Source organism: Bombina bombina, chromosome 1, assembly GCF_027579735.1.
Source record: "Bombina bombina isolate aBomBom1 chromosome 1, aBomBom1.pri, whole genome shotgun sequence".
Lineage (NCBI taxonomy): Eukaryota > Metazoa > Chordata > Amphibia > Anura > Bombinatoridae > Bombina > Bombina bombina.
This window is the reverse complement of record NC_069499.1, coordinates 918044945-918064637: the sequence shown is the minus strand read 5'-3', so window position 1 is coordinate 918064637 and position 19693 is coordinate 918044945. Positions and strand designations below refer to the sequence as shown.

At 38.9% G+C, this 19693-nt stretch overlaps 1 protein-coding gene across 2 annotated transcripts in view; it reads left to right on the top strand.

Moving 5' to 3' along the window:
• PIEZO1 (piezo type mechanosensitive ion channel component 1) overlaps window positions 1-19693 on the top strand; it is a 627492-nt gene that overhangs the window by 194606 nt on the left and 413193 nt on the right. For both annotated transcript variants that reach the window (XM_053706596.1, XM_053705806.1), the window contains exon 2: window positions 11044-11139. In XM_053706596.1, the coding sequence (XP_053562571.1) occupies window positions 11044-11139 (96 nt within the window). The remainder of the gene's footprint in view (window positions 1-11043; window positions 11140-19693) is intronic.

The following is a 19693-nucleotide window of genomic DNA, read 5'->3' as shown; positions in this document are numbered from 1 at the left end:
CTGGAAGAGAACATTGGTTCAGCTACTCTGGACGACATTACGGACAGGCTTAGAGTCCTTAAACTAGCTAATTCATTCATTTCGGAGGCCGTAGTACATCTTACTAAACTTACGGCGAAGAATTCAGGATTCGCCATTCAGGCACGCAGGGCGCTGTGGCTAAAATCCTGGTCAGCTGATGTTACTTCTAAGTCTAAATTGCTTAATATACCTTTCAAAGGGCAGACCTTATTCGGGGCCGGGTTGAAAGAGATTATCGCTGACATTACAGGAGGTAAAGGCCATGCCCTGCCTCAGGACAAAGCCAAAGCCAAGACTAGACAGTCTAGTTTTCGTTCCTTTCGTAATTTCAAAGCAGGAGCAGCATCAACTTCCTCTGCACCAAAACAGGAAGGAGCTGTTGCTCGCTACAGACAAGGCTGGAAACCTAACCAGTCCTGGAACAAGGGCAAGCAGACTAGGAAACCTGCTGCTGCCCCCAAAACAGCATGAATTGAGGGCCCCCGATCCGGGATCGGATCTAGTGGGGGGCAGACTTTCTCTCTTCGCCCAGGCTTGGGCAAGAGATGTTCAGGATCCCTGGGCGCTAGAGATAATATCTCAGGGATACCTTCTGGACTTCAAATACTCTCCTCCAAGAGAGAGATTTCATCTGTCAAGATTGTCAACAATCCAGACAAAGAAAGAGGCTTTTCTACGCTGCGTACAAGAGCTCTTGTTAATGGGAGTAATCCATCCAGTTCCACGATCGGAACAGGGACAGGGGTTTTACTCAAATCTGTTTGTGGTTCCCAAAAAAGAGGGAACTTTCAGACCAATCCTGGACTTAAAGATCCTAAACAAATTCCTAAGAGTTCCATCGTTCAAGATGGAGACTATTCGGACAATTTTACCTATGATCCAAGAGGGTCAGTACATGACCACTGTAGATTTAAAAGATGCTTACCTGCACATACCGATTCACAAAGATCATTACCGGTACCTAAGGTTTGCCTTCCTAGACAGGCATTACCAGTTTGTGGCTCTTCCATTCGGATTGGCTACAGCGCCAAGAATCTTCACAAAGGTTCTGGGTGCTCTTCTGGCGGTACTAAGACCGCGGGGAATCTCGGTAGCTCCATACCTAGACGACATTCTGATACAAGCTTCAAGCTTTCAAACTGCCAAGTCTCATACAGAGTTAGTGCTGGCATTTCTAAGGTCACATGGATGGAAGGTGAACGAAAAGAAAAGTTCACTCGTTCCACTCACAAGAGTTCCCTTCCTGGGGACTCTTATAGATTCTGTAGAAATGAAGATTTACCTGACAGAGGACAGGCTATCAAGACTTCAAAGTGCTTGCCGCACTCTTCATTCCATTCAACACCCGTCAGTGGCTCAATGTATGGAGGTAATCGGCTTAATGGTAGCGGCAATGGACATAGTACCCTTTGCACGCTTACACCTCAGACCACTGCAACTGTGCATGCTAGGTCAGTGGAATGGGGATTACTCAGACTTATCCCCTTCTCTGAATCTGGATCAAGAGACCAGAAATTCTCTTCTATGGTGGCTTTCTCGGCCACACCTGTCCAGGGGGATGCCATTCAGCAGACCAGACTGGACAATTGTAACAACAGACGCCAGCCTTCTAGGTTGGGGTGCCGTCTGGAATTCCCTGAAGGCTCAGGGACTATGGAGTCAGGAGGAGAGTCTCCTGCCAATAAACATTCTGGAATTGAGAGCAGTTCTCAATGCCCTCCTGGCTTGGCCCCAGTTGACAACTCGGGGGTTCATCAGGTTTCAGTCGGACAACATCACGACTGTAGCTTACATCAACCATCAGGGAGGGACAAGAAGCTCCCTAGCTATGATGGAAGTATCAAAGATAATTCGCTGGGCAGAGTCTCACTCTTGCCACCTGTCAGCAATCCACATCCCGGGAGTGGAGAACTGGGAGGCGAATTTCTTAAGTCGTCAGACTTTTCATCCGGGGGAGTGGGAATTTCATCCGGAGGTCTTTGCCCAAATACTTCGACGTTGGGGCAAACCAGAGATAGATCTCATGGCGTCTCGACAGAACGCCAAGCTTCCTTGTTACGGGTCCAGATCCAGGGATCCAGGAGCAGTCCTGATAGATGCTCTGACAGCACCTTGGGACTTCAGGATGGCTTACGTGTTTCCACCCTTCCCGTTGCTTCCTCGATTGATAGCCAGAATCAAACAAGAGAGAGCATCAGTGATTCTAATAGCACCTGCGTGGCCACGCAGGACTTGGTATGCAGACCTGGTGGACATGTCATCCTGTCCGCCTTGGTCTCTACCTCTGAAACAGGACCTTCTGATACAGGGTCCCTTCAAACATCAAAATCTAACTTCTCTGAAGCTGACTGCTTGGAAATTGAACGCTTAATTTTATCAAGACGTGGGTTTTCTGAGTCAGTTATTAGTACCTTAATACAGACTAGGAAACCTGTTACCAGAAAGATTTACCATAAGATATGGCGTAAATACCTACATTGGTGTGAATCCAAAGGTTACTCTTGGAGTAAGGTTAGGATTCCTAGGATATTGTCTTTTCTACAAGAAGGTTTAGAAACGGGTTTTTCTGCTAGTTCATTAAAGGGACAGATCTCAGCTCTGTCCATTCTGTTACACAAACGTCTGTCAGAAGTTCCTGACGTCCAGGCTTTTTGTCAGGCTTTGGCCAGGATTAAGCCTGTGTTTAAAACTGTTGCTCCACCATGGAGTTTAAACCTTGTTCTTAATGTTTTACAGGGCGTTCCGTTTGAACCCCTTCATTCCATTGATATAAAGTTGTTATCTTGGAAAGTTCTATTTTTAATGGCTATTTCCTCGGCTCGAAGAGTCTCTGAATTATCAGCCTTACATTGTGATTCTCCTTATTTGATTTTTCATTCGGATAAGGTAGTCCTGCGTACTAAACCTGGGTTCTTACCTAAGGTAGTTACTAACAGGAATATCAATCAAGAGATTGTTGTTCCTTCTTTATGCCCAAATCCTTCTTCAAAGAAGGAACGTCTACTGCACAACCTGGATGTAGTCCGGGCTCTAAAATTTTACTTGCAGGCAACTAAGGAATTCCGACAAACGTCTTCTCTGTTTGTCATTTACTCTGGGCAGAGGAGAGGTCAAAAAGCTTCCGCTACCTCTTTCTTTTTGGCTTCGTAGCATAATTCGTTTAGCTTATGAGACTGCTGGACAGCAGCCCCCTGAAAGAATTACAGCTCATTCTACTAGAGCTGTGGCTTCCACTTGGGCCTTCAAGAATGAGGCCTCTGTTGAACAGATTTGCAAGGCTGCAACTTGGTCTTCGCTTCATACTTTTTCCAAATTTTACAAATTTGACACCTTTGCTTCATCGGAGGCTATTTTTGGGAGAAAGGTTCTTCAGGCAGTGGTTCCTTCTGTATAAAGAGTCTGCCTATCCCTCCCGTCATCCGTGTACTTTTGCTTTGGTATTGGTATCCCAGAAGTAATGATGACCCGTGGACTGATCACACTTAACAGAAGAAAACATAATTTATGCTTACCTGATAAATTCCTTTCTTCTGTAGTGTGATCAGTCCACGGCCCGCCCTGTTTTTAAGGCAGGTAAATATTTTTTAATTTATACTCCAGTCACCACTTCACCCTTGGCTTTTCCTTTCTCGTTGGTCCTTGGTCGAATGACTGGGAGTGACGTAGAGGGGAGGAGCTATATGCAGCTCTGCTGGGTGAATCCTCTTGCACTTCCTGTAGGGGAGCAGTTAATATCCCAGAAGTAATGATGACCCGTGGACTGATCACACTACAGAAGAAAGGAATTTATCAGGTAAGCATAAATTATGTTTTTTTTTAATTATATAAATTTCTCTCTCTAACCCTCCCCCTCTACCTATTTGCCGCCATCTTAGACAGCTGCCAGTACCTGGTTTGCTATAAATTATAATTGTAAAAAATAAAATCTGTAGTGTAGCTGCCCTCCCTCATTAGCAAACCCCCTCCCCCTCCCACATCCCTTTACAAACATGGATACCCCATAGGATCCCCCTCTCTTCCTTCCCCCTCCTCCCTCCTCTCACTGCCACAGAGTGGCCCTCTCTGCATCGGTAGCTGCCCAAAGGGTATTGCACAATGCCTACCGAGGCATCGCTGCAATACCCTGAGAGCAGCTGGAAGCAATCCTAATCGCTTCCAGCGCTCAGTTTCACTGAGGACATGCTATGTACGTCCTCAAAAAAACAACAGTTAAGGACGAAGGACGTAAGTAGCATGTCCTCAGTGAAACTGAGCGCTGGATTATGATAGCACGTCCTTGGTCCTTAAGGGGTTAAACAAAGATATCAAAGCTCCTGATGAAGCTGCCAGATGCTGAGCCAGGTCCTTGCTGGACTTCTTCCGGTCTCTCAAAGAGCAAACTCTGAGAAACTTCTCATCAGATTTTGAAAGTTTTTTTGGCCTTCCATTACTTTTTTTTGTCCTTGACCTCTCCTGATTTTTCAAATTTCTTGAATACTTCATCTTGAGTATCCAGTTGTTTGCTGATTTTCCTTTGAAAGTGGCCTTGCTGATGCAAAAGTATTATTTTATGTCTCTTGAATTATGTGATCTTTGGCATTTTTAATAGAATGATGAGATTGAAAGTTGGTCTTATTAGCAAGCTTCCAATAAATGAATCTCATACCACGTGTGTATGTAATGCTCAAGCATGTCTTGCACAAACCTGGTGTAATAGACCTTTTTCACTTCAGTCATTTTGACATGAAATAATAAAACAAATACATGTGTTAGCAATGACATCAATTAGGGTTCCATTCCATTTAGGTTTACGAGAGCCAGGTTTCTGCTATTGCTCAAGTGTAAGGGGAGATGACACAAAATACTTGCCACTTTAGTCTATAGAAGCTATTTTTCTGATTTTTTTTTTTCTTCTGTTTTTTTTATACTGCATACACTTATCCTGTATTTTCTGGTTGTATCCTAAGAGATAGAAATAATTATATATGGTCATTATACCATTGCTTAAACAAGAAATCTAATGGTGGCCTAAGACTTTTGCACAGTACTGTGTGTGTGTATATATGTATGTATAGGTGTATATGTGTATATACATCTGGTTATAACTTCAATTTTCTTCACTCTGACTGAGCCCATCTCTGGTTATAACTTCAATTCTCCTCACTCTGACTGAGCCCATCTCTGGTTATAACTTTAATTCTCCTCACTCTGCAGAGAATTGGAGTTATAACCATTGACATGCGCTCAGATATGACTGGTATACTGGCTGCTCAAAAATTCTCTTTATTTGCTATGGCATAACACTTTAAAATGATTTGGAGGGGCTATCAGCATCCTAAAGAGTGGTATAAGTGACTAACGTATTATAGACCTGGGCTGTTATTCGGTCCAAGAATGATTTTCCATTTAACGGTCCTGGGTGGCTTTCCGGAAAACCCCGGTATATCTTTTCATGTGACAACACTGAAGAAATGACACACTGCTACAATGTAAAGTAGTGAGTGTACATCCTGTATAACAGTGTAAATTTGCTTTCCACTCAAAATAACTCAACACACAGCTATTAATGTCTAAACCATTGGCAACAAAAGTGAGTACACCCCTAAGTGAAAATGTTCAAATTGGGCCCAATTAGCCATTTTCCCTCCCTGGTGTCATGTGATTCATTAGTGTTACAAGGTCTCCGATGTGAATGGGGAGCAGGTGTATTAAATTTGGTGTTATCGCTCTCACATACTGATCACTGGAAGTTCACCATGGCACCTCATGGCAAAGAACTCTCTGCGGATCTGAGAAAAAGAATTCTTGCTCTACATAAAGATGGCCTAGGCTATAAGAAGATTGCCAAGACCCTGAAACTGAGCTGTAGCACGGTGGGCAAGACCATACAGCACTTTCACAGGACAGGTTCCACTCAGAACAGGCCCCGCCATGGTCGACCAAAGAAGTTGAGTGCACATGCTCAGCGCCATATCCAGAGGTTGTCTTTGGGAAATAGACATATGAGTGCTGCGAGCATTGCTGCAGAGGTTGAAGTGGTGGGCGGGGGGGGGATCAGCCTGTCAGTGCTCAGACCATACACCGCACACTGCATCAAAGTGGTCTGCATGGCTGTCGTCCCAGAAGGAAGTCTCTTCTAAAGATGCACAAGAAAGCCTTCAAACGGTTTGCTGAAGACAAGCAGACATGGATTACTGGAACCATGTCCTGTGGTCCGATGAGACCAAGATAAACTTATTTGGTTCAGATGGTGTCAAGCGTGTGTGGCGGCAACCAGGTGAGGAGTACAAAGACAAGTGTGTCTTGCCTACAATCAAGTTTGTCAAGCATGGTGGTGGGAGTGTCATGGTCTGGGGCTGCATGAGTGCTGCTAGCACTGGGGAGGTACAGTTCATTGAGGGAACCATGAATGCCAACATGTACTGTGACATACTGTAGCAGAGCATGATCCCCTCCCTTCGGAGACTGGGATGTCGTCATGGAGGAGTGGAAGAGGACTCCAGTGGCAACCTGTAAAACTCTGGGGAACTCCATACCTAAGAGGGTTAAGGCAGTGCTGGAAATTAATGGTGGCTACACAAAATAATGACACTTTGGGCCCAATTTGGACATTTCCACTTAGGGGTGTACTCACTTTTGTTGCCAACGGTTTAGACATTAATGGCTGTGTGTTGAGTTATTTTGAGGGGACAGCAAATGTACACTGTTATAAGGCTGTACACTCACTACTTTACATTATAGCAAAGTGTAATTTCCTCAGTGTTGTCACATGAAAAGATATAATAAAATATTTACAAATATGTGAGGGGTGCAACGGCTGATCCAGGACCTGGTGCAGGCCCCAAAATTTATAGAAATTCAAATATATTTATGAAAGGAAAAATATATAAACACATAGCAGAGCTATATGAGATGCTATGTTTAAAGTAGGGGAATACAGCACTCAGAAATATACTTAACTTTGGTCTAATATGTAGAAAAAGGCTGAAACATTGTATCAAACAAAGAGGCTTAAACACAATGGGCCCAATTGATATACAACATATTTATTGCTGAAAAACAAAATAAACAAAAAAAACTATAGAGGTAATGCAATTGAATAGCCTGTCATTTAAGAATTCACTCATGCTTTAAGCAAGCTGACGTTGGAGGACGCTCTTACCTCGATCTTGTCAGTTGTTTCACAAATTACGGTACCGTATTATCAATGAGCTCACTTGTTGCAATCTTTTGAAAGAAGATATTTACACCAAATAAGTTTGCAAAAACGGAACGTTGCAGCTTTGGGACATTTTAGTTTCATTACACATAACTGATGTTTCTCATTGTTACTTCTATGTTCTATCTAAATTGACATGTTTTTTTGTACCCCATACACATGAGTTTAATCTAAGTATCAGTGCTATAATAGGTTTAGATTTGTCTAGGCCTTCCACTGCAGTGGCATATTTAGGTGTGGTATTCAGTTGCATTACCTCTATAGTTTTGTTGTTTATTTTGTTTTTCAGCAATAAATATGTTGTATTTCAATTGGGCCGATTGTGTTTAAGCCTCTTTGTTTGATACAATGTTTCAGCCTTTTTCTACATATTAGACCAAAGTTAAAGGGACACTCAATCAAAATTAAACTTTCATTATTCAGACAGAGCATGCCATTTTAAACAACTTTCTAATTTACTTCCATTAACTAAAAGTGCACAGTCTTTTTATAGTTAAACTTTTGGAGTCACCAGCTCCTACTGAGCATGTGCAAGAATAAGTGTGTATGCATGAATGGCTGATGACTGTCACATGGTACGTGTATGCATTTGTGATTGGCTGATGGCTGTCACATGGTACAGGGGGAGTGAAAAAAGACATCTTTTAAAATTGTCAGAAAAAAAATCTACTATTCATTTGAAGTTCAGACTGAGTGCTATAGCATTGTCTTTTTTTCTTGCATTTGTTGATTATGCAAATCTACTGTGTTGAATGGTCCTTTAAGTATATTCTGAGTGCTGTATTCCCCTACTTTAAACATAGCATCTCATATAGCTCTGCTATGTGTTTATATATTTTTCCTTTCATAAATATATTTGAATTTATATATATATATACAGGGAGTGCAGAATTATTATATATATATCTGGCCCATCAAGACTCACTCTCATTTCATCAGTCCATAAAACCTTAGAAAAATCAGTCTTGAGATATTTCTTGGCCCAGTCTTGACGTTTCAGCTTGTGTGTCTTGTTCAGTGGTGGTCGTCTTTCAGCCTTTCTTACCTTGGCCATGTCTCTGAGTATTGCACACCTTGTGCTTTTGGGCACTCCAGTGATGTTGCAGCTCTGAAATATGGCCAAACTGGTGGCAAGGGTTATCTTGGCAGCTGCACGCTTGACTTTTCTCAGTTCATGGGCAGTTATTTTGCGCCTTGGTTTTTCCACACGCTTCTTGCGACCCTTTTGACTATTTTGAATGAAACGCTTGATTGTTCGATGATCACGCTTCAGAAGCTTTGCAATTTTAAGAGTGCTGCATCCCTCTGCAAGATATCTCACTATTTTTGACTTTTCTGAGCCTGTCAAGTCCTTCTTTTGACCCATTTTGCCAAAGGAAAGGAAGTTGCCTAATAATTATGCACACCTGATATAGGGTGTTGATGTCATTAGACCACACCCCTTCTCATTACAGAGATGCACATCACCTAATATGCTTAATTGGTAGTAGGCTTTCAAGCCTATACAGCTTGGAGTAAGACAACATGCATAAAGAGGATGATGTGGTCAAAATACTCATTTGCCTAATAATTCTGCACTCCCTGTGTATATATATATACATATATATATAATGTGTGTATGCATGCATATGTATGTATGTATTTGTGTGTGTATACACACACAATATAGCCCCTTCCATTCAAACACCTTGTCATATACCATATACCTTTAGACCATTATACATTTTTTAAATAATATTTTTATATGAACACTTTTCATCATATTGTGTATGTGTAAGTGTAACACTTTATTATGTATCTATGTTGTGTTTGGTGCACATATATGTTTAACCCTTACACTTTCTGCTAGTTCTAAACTAATTTAGTTTGCGCTTGAGCAAACATGTTTGTTTATAACTTGTAATACACGCGTTAGTAGCAGTCGCCACAATAGCATATCACTTGTAATCTAGCCCAAAGTCTTGCAGGGTTGCAAGTGATACAATTACAAGCTCTAACAAATAAGAACATATCATTTTTTCTACTATTAATGGCCCTTTTGATATTCATTTTACAGTTTAGAAAATATGTTTTAGGTGACATTAAAATTACTGTTTTTTTAAATCAATATATATTCTTAACAAAAGTGAATTTATTATTTGTGTCTCAACACCGTGTAAAACAAGTTTGGTTAAAAAGGCTCAGCAACCCACAATTTCCCTTCCATGATTTAGAAAGAGCATGTAATAAAAAAACAAAATAAAAATAAAAAACTTTCCAATTAACTTCCATTATCAAATTTCCTTTGTTCTCATATTCTGTATGTGGCCAGAGAACTTTATGGCAGCAGTTTTGCAAGAATACTTTTGAGCACTAAAGGGTAGGAGTGCTTGCACAATGTATAACATTGTTAAAAGGACAGTCTACTCCAGAATGTTTGTTTAAAAATATAGATAATCATATTATTACCCATTCCCAAGTTTTGCATAACCAACACTGTTATATTAATACACTTTTTACCTCTGTTTCTAAGTCTCCTTTTTACCTCTATATCTAAGCCTCTGCAGACTGCCCCCTTATCTCAGTTCTTTTTACAGAATTGCATTTTAGCCAATCCGTGCTGACTCATAAATAACTTTATGGGACTGAGCACATTGTTATCTATATGGCATACGTGAACTAGCGCTGTCTAGCTGTAAAAAAAAATATCAAACTGCACTGAGATAAGAGGTGGCCTTCAAGGGCTTAGAAATAAGCATATACGCCTTCCTAGGTTTAGCTTCAAAAGAATACTAAGAGAACAAAGCAAATTTGATGATAAAAATAAAATGGAAAGTTGTTTAAAATTACATGAATCATGAAAGTTTAATTTTGACCAGATTGTCCCTTTAAAAACATTCTTGCAAATCCGCTGCCATATATTGTTCCAGACACATACTCACAAGCCTACCTACTGTCCTTCAACAAAAATGCAGAGAATAAAATACATTTGCCAATATAAGTAAAATGGATTTTTTAAATTGTACCTTCTATCTGAATCATGAAAGAAAATGATGGGGGTTCATGTCCCTTTAATGAACCAAGCAAAAAAAGTATACTTATGTGTTAGCTAAAGAAACAAAAAAGATAAAAAAAACAACACTCTTCTTTCATAAATAAAACAATAAACACCAAAACCTAAGTTCTGTTTCTGTAACTGTGATAGCTATATGTTATATTTTATATCACATATATGGAAAATTACAGGATATGATAAACTTGTTGAATAGCTATGAACCATCTTAAAAATATAAAGGTCAGAGAATTTACACTTTTTATAATGTGTGTGGGCATGTAGTAGTGATATTTACCCCTTGACTGCCCCATTAGTCTTTGGTATGCCCCATTAGTCTTTGGTATGCCCCATTCCTTTTACTACACAAGGAAAAGGAGGAAGGAGAGTGGCAGCCAGACTGAAACATCTATTGTCTGTGCTGCAAACCCCAGAAAATTAAGGGGATCAGTGGTAAAGCTCTGGGTATTGCTAGTTACTCTTCCCAAGACAGGTCATAGGCTCTGGCACACAGTAAAAGTGTCCATTTTCTATGTGATGTGTCTCCCTGGTGGCCAGAATTTGTTAAATTGAAAGAAAAAAATCTAGACTTCTTATTGAGATATTTTATGTGTTTTCCCAACAATGTAATGTGTAGCATGTACAGTATAAAAATATATATAAATATCAATAAACACATTTTTGTGTTGTTATACTTCTGTCAAGACACTGCTAGGTGCGGACTTATATCTACCTCAGAATCTGTTTTCTTGTTATTAAACATGATATTAAATGATTTTCTCTGTTCCAACAGCCTGCCTGTTCCGCTACAACCTACTGTCCCTGGTATATCTACTGTTCCTGTTGTTACTTCCATGGTTCGCAGGGCCCAGCATGGCTAGTATGAGAGGTAAGGGAACACTAAACACATTTATCTAGGCAACTTGATTCCTATTGTCTTTGCAATGAGCATAAGCTTTGAATTATTTCTCTCTCTCTTTCTCATTCTTTCTTTCTCTCTTTTTTTTCTCTCTCTATTTTCTTTATCCTCTCTTTCTTTCTTTCTTTCTTTCTTTCTTTCTTTCTTTCTTTCTTTCTTTCTTTCTTTCTTTCTTTCTTTCTTTCTTTCTCTCTCTCTCTCTCTCTCTCTCTCTCTCTCTCTCTCTCTCTCTCTCTCTCTCTCTCTCTCTCTCTCTCTCTCTCTTTCTTTCTTTCTTTCTCTCTCTCTTTCTTTCTCTCTCTCTTTCTTTCTCTCTCTCTCTCTCTCTCTCTCTCTCTCTCTTTCTTTCTTTCTTTCTCTCTCTCTTTCTTTCTCTCTCTTTCTTTCTCTCTTTTTTTCTCTCTCTCTTTTTTTCCTCTTTTTTTTCCTCTCTCTTTTTTTCTCTCTCTTTTTTTCTCTCTCTTTTTTTCTCTCTCTCTTTTCTCTCTTTTTTATTTCTCTCTTTCTTTCTCTCTCTCTCCTTTATCTCGTCTTACCTTGTCTCAGTAATATCAAAACTCATAAATAATTAATAAATACAAAAAAAAAAATCATTAACATATAATAACATAGCCTCTTATATAAACAGTGGATTCTAAACAGCAGTGGTATAAATTCAGTAAATTCACATGCACAGTACTCACATGGAACAGTTGTTAATGGTGAGCATATGAAAGGGACATTCTGAGGCATGTTCTTATTACTCTCTCTAGTTTATTAGGTTGTAAATCCCCACAAAAAGGTTAAACACACAGGTAAAGTCACTTGGACGTGATGAAGCATAACTGTAAAATGGTGGCTATAAAATATCACATGAACATTCTTTATATATTGCATCATTATTTTTCCATTTACCTCAGTGGCTCTAATCTTGTGTTAAGCAGACATACCTCCCAACATTTGTGACTGTTGGTCTGGGATGTAGGAGGTGTTGCAAGGGGCGGTGTTGAGGGTGGATAGTGGTCCATGTCATGAGAGTGTCTGGCCAGTCCATGGGCGTGTCTGGGTGGTCCATGGGTGGAGCTAATGGAAATCCTGCAAATTAGGACATATGACTGTCTCATCGGGGCAGATCTCAGAATCCCATGGTAAATTGGGTCAGTTGGAGGTCTGAGCAGGGACTAAACTACTGGGGTCACACTGAGTTAGCGCACGCATCCAGGGGGGCCCATCTGACCCAATCAGTTGTAGTGTTGCTACAGGGGAACTTAGGCTCTTCCTGCATGAGGTTGGGCCCCTATCTTTGCCCTCTACTGCAAAATAAGGCTCATAATGTACATAAATTATATGGATTTGCCTTAACAAATATCATGGCAGCATTCCAAGATGGCATCCATAGTGGTGTTGTTCAGAAAAACCTGCCACCATATTTGTACAGGAAGGCTGCTCAAGTGCATATCCTCCAGCAGGGGCTAATCCTCTTGCTCCTAAGTGGCTGCCTGAAAGGGTGCTGTTGAAATGTAGCCCTGCCTTTGCCATGAGGGCCAGTGAAATCTAGTAATATCCCTTATGCTGAATATATGTTTTTAATAGTCTGTGTGTATATATTTATATGTATATATATATATATATATATATATATATATATATATATATATATATATATATATATATATATATATTCAGTTTTATCAGACTTTCTTTTATATTTTAGCAACCCTCTCACTGCCCTTATTCCTAAAGTATCTCTTCACGTCTCCTGTCTTTTTTAGCATCTCCTTACCTCCCCCTTTTATTTCTATCTGCCAAGATGCCTCTTCATATAAACCTTCCCTTGTTTGAATTCCTGTCTTCATTTTCCTATCCCATGTCCCACAACCTAACCATTTATCATTGGTAAATATTTTTTTTTCACAGCATTAGCTGACCTTGGTTACTCCCTGCTGATAGAAAACATTCTTAGTTTCTCTAAGTCTACAATATAATTATGCATATATTGTTTTTTTCCCATCTTTTTTGCAATTCTTCATCTTGAAGAAAGTGTTATCTGAAACTGCAATTAAAAGGACATTGTTGTGGAAAAAACGACTTGCTCTAATTAGTTAGAGCATACAATTTTGGCACTACTCACACTGGAACCCTTTGCTGGTGTTAAACACACAGGTAAAATCCTGCTTGATATTCGCAGATAACTGCTGGTCCTGAGCAGGAAACAGCCAATGAACCAGTTGCTAGTGGCAGACGCACAACATCACCAATCATTTACTGTGTTCAGCTAGAGAGCTACAACAAATTAGAGGATGTAACTAGTTTGTGCAAAATATTCCCAAGATACTAACTGGTGAGCAAAGTCTTTAGACCCCTGTCCTAAGTTTTAAAGAAGGGGGACATTGTAATTTGTGAATATTTTTAATAGAACTACACATAGGTTGAGAAACATATTAGTACTGAATTCACCAAGAGGAGTTCCAGAGAAGAGTTGCAAAACATGCTGGTTATGAGTAAAAACATAGTAGTAGTGCACAATCTGTTAAAGGGATAGAAAGGTCAAATTTGAAATGTGAATGGTGCATTCCAATTTCAAATAGAAGCATTTTGCAGTATTCTACCATTAGCAAAAATGTTTCTAGCAAAACTTGGGAGCTGTGTCCCTCTTTCCACTTCTTTGCCCCAGTTTCATGTCACTTGGGTCCATCTTAGGCATCACTTGGAGCTGTCCATGGACTACCTGAATGCACCCTTGACTGCAGATGAACCTGCCCACTCATTATCAGTCGTGCGTCATACAGCTGAGGTATGCATCACTAATGCACTGCCAAGAAAAGGCAGTTCCTCAAGACTAAGCCAGGAGATTTGTGACAGAAACCACTGAGAGACCAACAAATGAATGGAGCTACAAAGTTCAGGTGCTGTGAGTTGAGTAAGAGTGCACCAGCCAACCATATGAAGCGCTCTGCACACCTCTGGCTTGCATGGAAGGGTGCAAGAAATAAGCCATTACTCAAAAAGTATCACATGAAAGCATTATCTGGAGTTTGCCAGCAAAAAAGGTTTCCTAGCTGCAATGTGATGTTTTGTCTGTTGCATTAACTGTACACTGCCCATACCTCAATACACCTTATCCACAATGTTAATCCTGAAGTGGACATGCTTTGTTATAACTGAATGCAGAGAATTTCTGCAAGAGAACCTGCGTGAGTCCACGGAGAACTGAAATTCAAGAAGAAATTCCGTTTTTTTTTTTTATTATCAGGACAATGACCCCATGCACTAAAACCATACCAACATCAGAGTGTCTCAAGATTAAAGCCAAACATTTTCTGCAGTCGCTAAATCAAAGGCCTGATCTCAACTTCAAAGGAAATCTGTGGCACTATTTGAAAATGTACAAGCATCATCCAGCCAACATGAAGCAAATCTGCCAATAGGCCAGAATACATTTCTACTTGCCTCAAATGGCTCAAAAGATTGATGGCTATAACAAATATTAATGTGTTCATACTAAATACGTTAGCAAGAAAATAGTTCACTTTTTTCCAAGCAGAATAATATTTTAGTGTAACGTTAAAAGGGGCATTATAGTGGAAATAAATGACATGCTCTAATTAAATGCTAATATTAGCACTAGCGACTTTGCAAGTTTATTGGGAGTTTAACACAGTTAAACTACCGCTTGGGAGCCACACAGAACTGCTGATCCCAAGTGGACACAGCAGCTTCACTAGTGCTAAAATGACATGAATTAGTGCAATCCATTTCTGTGCTGTAATGACCCTTTAAATAGTTTTGTAAGGTGCTGTATATGTATAAAAATTAAACTTCTTACTGCTAAATATTATTTAACAATAGTTGTTTTATCTTTTTTTAGAAGGGGTGCTTTTCTCAATGGAACAATAGTTCTGGAGTAGGAATGCTCAATGGTTAAATATATTGTGGTCACTCTTGCAATTTAAAGGAAATGCAGAAAAAAACACATTACTCATTTTATACGTGCCCATATCATTTCCTTTTGTGAACTAATTTAAGTCCAGGAACATTTATATCATCATTACTCCTTTCTCTGGGATTTTTTCTCTCCTTTTCCTTCCATTGATTACTTAAGGAGACTTGGAGAGGATGCAACCTTTTACATACATAAGCTTTTTTCTTCTATCTTTTGCATCACCTTTCTTTCCTCCTCCAATGTTTCCTTAAGATATTTTCCTTAAAGCAGAATAATGTTGTTCTTATTTGCCCTAGATATTCCCAGCTGCAATGTGCCTAGTTACACATAAGTGGTTTACTGATTAATAGAGGCTGTTTATTTAAATAGCTCATGTAAAATGCATGAAATTGAGAAACTGTATTTAAAACACAGTGATCTTGTGATAAGTGGAAATGTAATGTTTTGCTGGTTCAGCAGCCATTCTGCATTACATAAAAACCCAGAGCTTTCCTGCCTGTGCATTTTTGTTAATCAAGCATATAAAAACACATCTCTGCAGATAGTCTCATTAGATTCACTAAAGCTAGAATGACCTCTCCAGTTATATAGAGGAGAAGACAGTTCCATTGTTGTTGAATCTATGGAAATGGACATTAAACTATAGACGGTATGTATATGTGTGTGCGTGTATATATATATATATATATATATATATATATATATATATGTGTGTGTGTGTGTGTGTATATAAATAAATATATATGTGTGTGTGTGTATATAAATAAATATATATATATATATATATATATATATATATATATGTGTGTGTGTGTATATAAATAAATATATATATGTGTGTGTGTGTGTGTATATATATATATATATATATATATATATATGTATGTATATATATATATATATATATATATATATATATATATATATATGCAGTATATATATCCTATAATATAAAAGGCCAAGTGTGTTTGTCCGAAGCTTTTATGCGCAGTAGAGACAGCACAAGGACAAACACACCTGGCCTTACCTGACATGCTGTGTGCGGCAAATGTGGGCGTGGCCAGGCGGGAGCGTGGGCGTGACCGGGCATGGTCGTGGTCATGGTTGGGCATGGCGGGGGGCATGATCTGGAGCGGTCGGCGCAAGAGAGAGGGGAGAGAAATAGAAAGAGAGGGGGAGAGGCCTTCCAGGTCTAAGAAATTAGCATATGAGCCTACCTAGGTTTAGCTTAAAACTAAGAATACCAAGAGAACAAAGAAAATTGGTGATAAAAGTAAATTGGAAAGTTGTTTAAAATTACATGCTTTATCTGAATCATGGAAGTTTATTTTGGACTTGACTGTCACTTTAAACCAGCATTTTCTCTCATCTGTGTGGTTGCTGCAAGGAGACTCTGGTGTGATTAATTATCCAAAATGGTGGCTGGAAAATCCTCTACTGATGAGCTGCAAAACTGCATTAAGGCCCATAAAATGACTCAATCTTTTATGTGTGACGCTGTGATGGACATCATCAAGATTAATATCAAGATATGTCTATGGCAGTACTGGCAAGAAGAGCCTTATGCTTAAAATATTGGTCAACAGACATGATATCAAATTATAGATTGATGATGCTCTTCTTCCAAGGGAAGATTCTATTCGGTTTAGACTTGGACTCTATTATTATCTATTACTATTATTAAGATGATTACTGGTGGGAAAGGAGCTTTCCTCCCACAGGACAAAAAATCAAAAGAAAGGAACAGACAAGGTAATCCGTTTCGTTCCTTTCGCTCCAGAGGAAATCAAACATCCTCCTCTATTTAGAAGTATGAACCCTCCAAGCTGGCCTGGAAGCCTGTTTTTTCATAGGCAAAGATTCTAAGCAGACCAAGTAATCCAACATCAATGCTAAATCTGCATGAAGGTGCAGCCCCCAGGTCAGAATCTGTTCTGGTAGGGGGTAGACTGAGTCTTTTTCAGAAGGCCCGGTTCAGGTCCTTCTGTCTCATGTCTAGAGATGTAAAATTTCCGGAAATTTTGAAACCATGGCAAAAAAACTGTTTTTTCCCTGTTTTTTTTTCTGGAAAAAATTGAAATTTTCTGAAAAATTGAAAAAAATGGAGTTGTTTTACAAATAGAAGGTCATTTTGTTACACTGAGAACTTAAAATGCAGTGTATATAAAAAATATTATGCATGATATAAAAGTACAGCTTATTCAGTAACTAAACTAAACTTGCTTTTTAAAACTTTATTTTTGTTACAAATGGAATAACAAGGTCTATATATGTTAAGAACATTTCAACTATACATGAGAACAGGTAACCAATCCCCTTTCCCTCAAAAGCAACAAAAAAAGCAAGAAACTATCAACATAAAAACAAAAATTGCAAACAAAAATGTAACTGTCATTATTTGTTCAAGTAGGATATGGTCATGGGGGTGTAAGGACCACCTCAATATTTAAGCTCCGTAGCGAGGTTTAACTGAGAAAAAGATACAACATATACATGCAATTTAATCTATCTCATTTTCTATTCTGAACTACTGCTATTATTTTCCGTTTCTTCTTCCTCTTTATATTTGTTATTTTTCTCATAGACTTCTAAAAACGTAAGGTTTGCACGGATTAAAACAAGCCTACAACTGCTGAAGAAAGTAAAGTAAAAGATTTTATTAAGAGCTTGATCAGGTGTCATTTTATCTATAAATGAAGTTATTGTGTATTTTTGTGAGGCCAGTGGTTTGCAGCACTTTCTTACTTAAAGGGACAGTATACACCAATTTTCATATAACTGCATGTAATAGACACTACTATAAAGAATAATATGCACAGATACTGATATAAAAATCCAGTTTAAAACCGTTTAAAAACTTACTTAGAAGCTCCCATTTTAGCTCTGTTAAAAAGGTAACTGGAACACCCACTGCAAGTGGGAAAATGCAGACACTCCTCCCTTCCCCTGCATATGAAAAGACACTTTACACAAACAGGAGCAAGCTGGAGTAGGTATACATCAGTATTCTCCTAAAACTTTAGGGCTTGGTTAGGAGTCTGAAAATCAGAGGAATGTTATTTAAAAATAATCAAAACTATACATTTAAAAAAAACAAAAAAAAACTGTATGGGCTATATAAATGGATCATCTACAAAACATTTATGCAAAGAAAATCAAGTGTATAATATCCCTTTAAAGATGCTGATAGTGAAGAAACACTTGTGATGATACAGAAGCAGCAGAAAGAGAACTTTGGAGGGAAAAGCTACTTGCACTTTCATTATGACCCTCATCAATTAATTCCATAAAGTATTTTTAATGTCTTTAGGGCACCTCTTTCATGCAAGGATGTGTTTATCATCCTTGTAGCATTTGGGAAAACAGCATTTCTTCTCATAGTATTTGCAAATTGCAGCTTTGCTCTCAGCAGCAATTGCACTGTGGAAATATTTCCAAACTCTAGATGTTGGTGTCACCATTTTAATGAGAGGAGAAACAAAAAGCAATTTATTGGCAAGACTATAGATAAACATTATGCTGTGATGGGGAGAACATTAATAGGAATCATTTAGATAAAGTTTATACAGATACAATTTTCCTTTTTTTCCAGGCCTTCCCATCTCTACTAATGTCCCCAAAAATCATTTAAAGGCAGCTGCCTTTATACATGAGTTAAAGGATATGGGAGTAATTATCCCATCCTGTGTCTCAACAGGGTCAAGGGTTTTACTCCAATCTGTTCATTGTCCGAAAAAAGGAAGGGACTTACAGACATGTCCCCTATGTTTGTCAGGGTTCCCACTTTCTAAATGGAAACTATTTTATTCTTAATTCAACAGGGTCAGTTTATGGCTACTATAGACCTCAAGGATGCATACCTGCACATACCAATCCACAAGGATCACTATCCGTTCCTAAGGTTTCTGAATCTGCACAAATACTACCAGTTTGTTGCTCTTCTGTTTGGTCTGTCTACAGCTCCTTCCACATTTACAAAGGTGTTGGGTGCATTGTTAGGGGTTATCAGTGCTCAGGGCATTTCAATTTGACCATATCTGGAGGACATACTAGTGCAAGCACCTTCCCTGTCACTAGCGATCACTCATACTCGCAAGCATCTGTCTTTTCTTCAAGACCATGTTCCCATTATATTTTGCTACAAGGATAACGTTTCTAAAAGTTATAAGAGATTCAGTCCTTATGCGTCTGTTTCTGACGGAACCATACAGAATAAAGCTTCAGAGGGCATGTCCTTCCCTGAAAAGTGTTTCATTTCCATCATTAGATTAGTGCATGGAGGTAGTGGGTCTTATGGTAGCTGCTTCAGACACAGTTCATTTTACCTGTCTCCACTTGAGACAACTTTAATTATCTATGCTAAATTAGTATTCAAAGAATTATCAACACTTGGACCAACAGATTGTTTTGGATTTATGCGTCAGACAATCTCTCTATTGGTGAACACAAAGTCCTTCCTTAAACTTTTGGGCATCTTTCCTTTGTTAGTCATGAACTATTGTGACGACGGACAGTCTTTCGGCTGGGGGCTGTTTGGTATTCTTGAAGAGCACAAGGAGTCTGGTCTCCTCCAGAGCGAGGTTATCAATCAACATTCTGGAA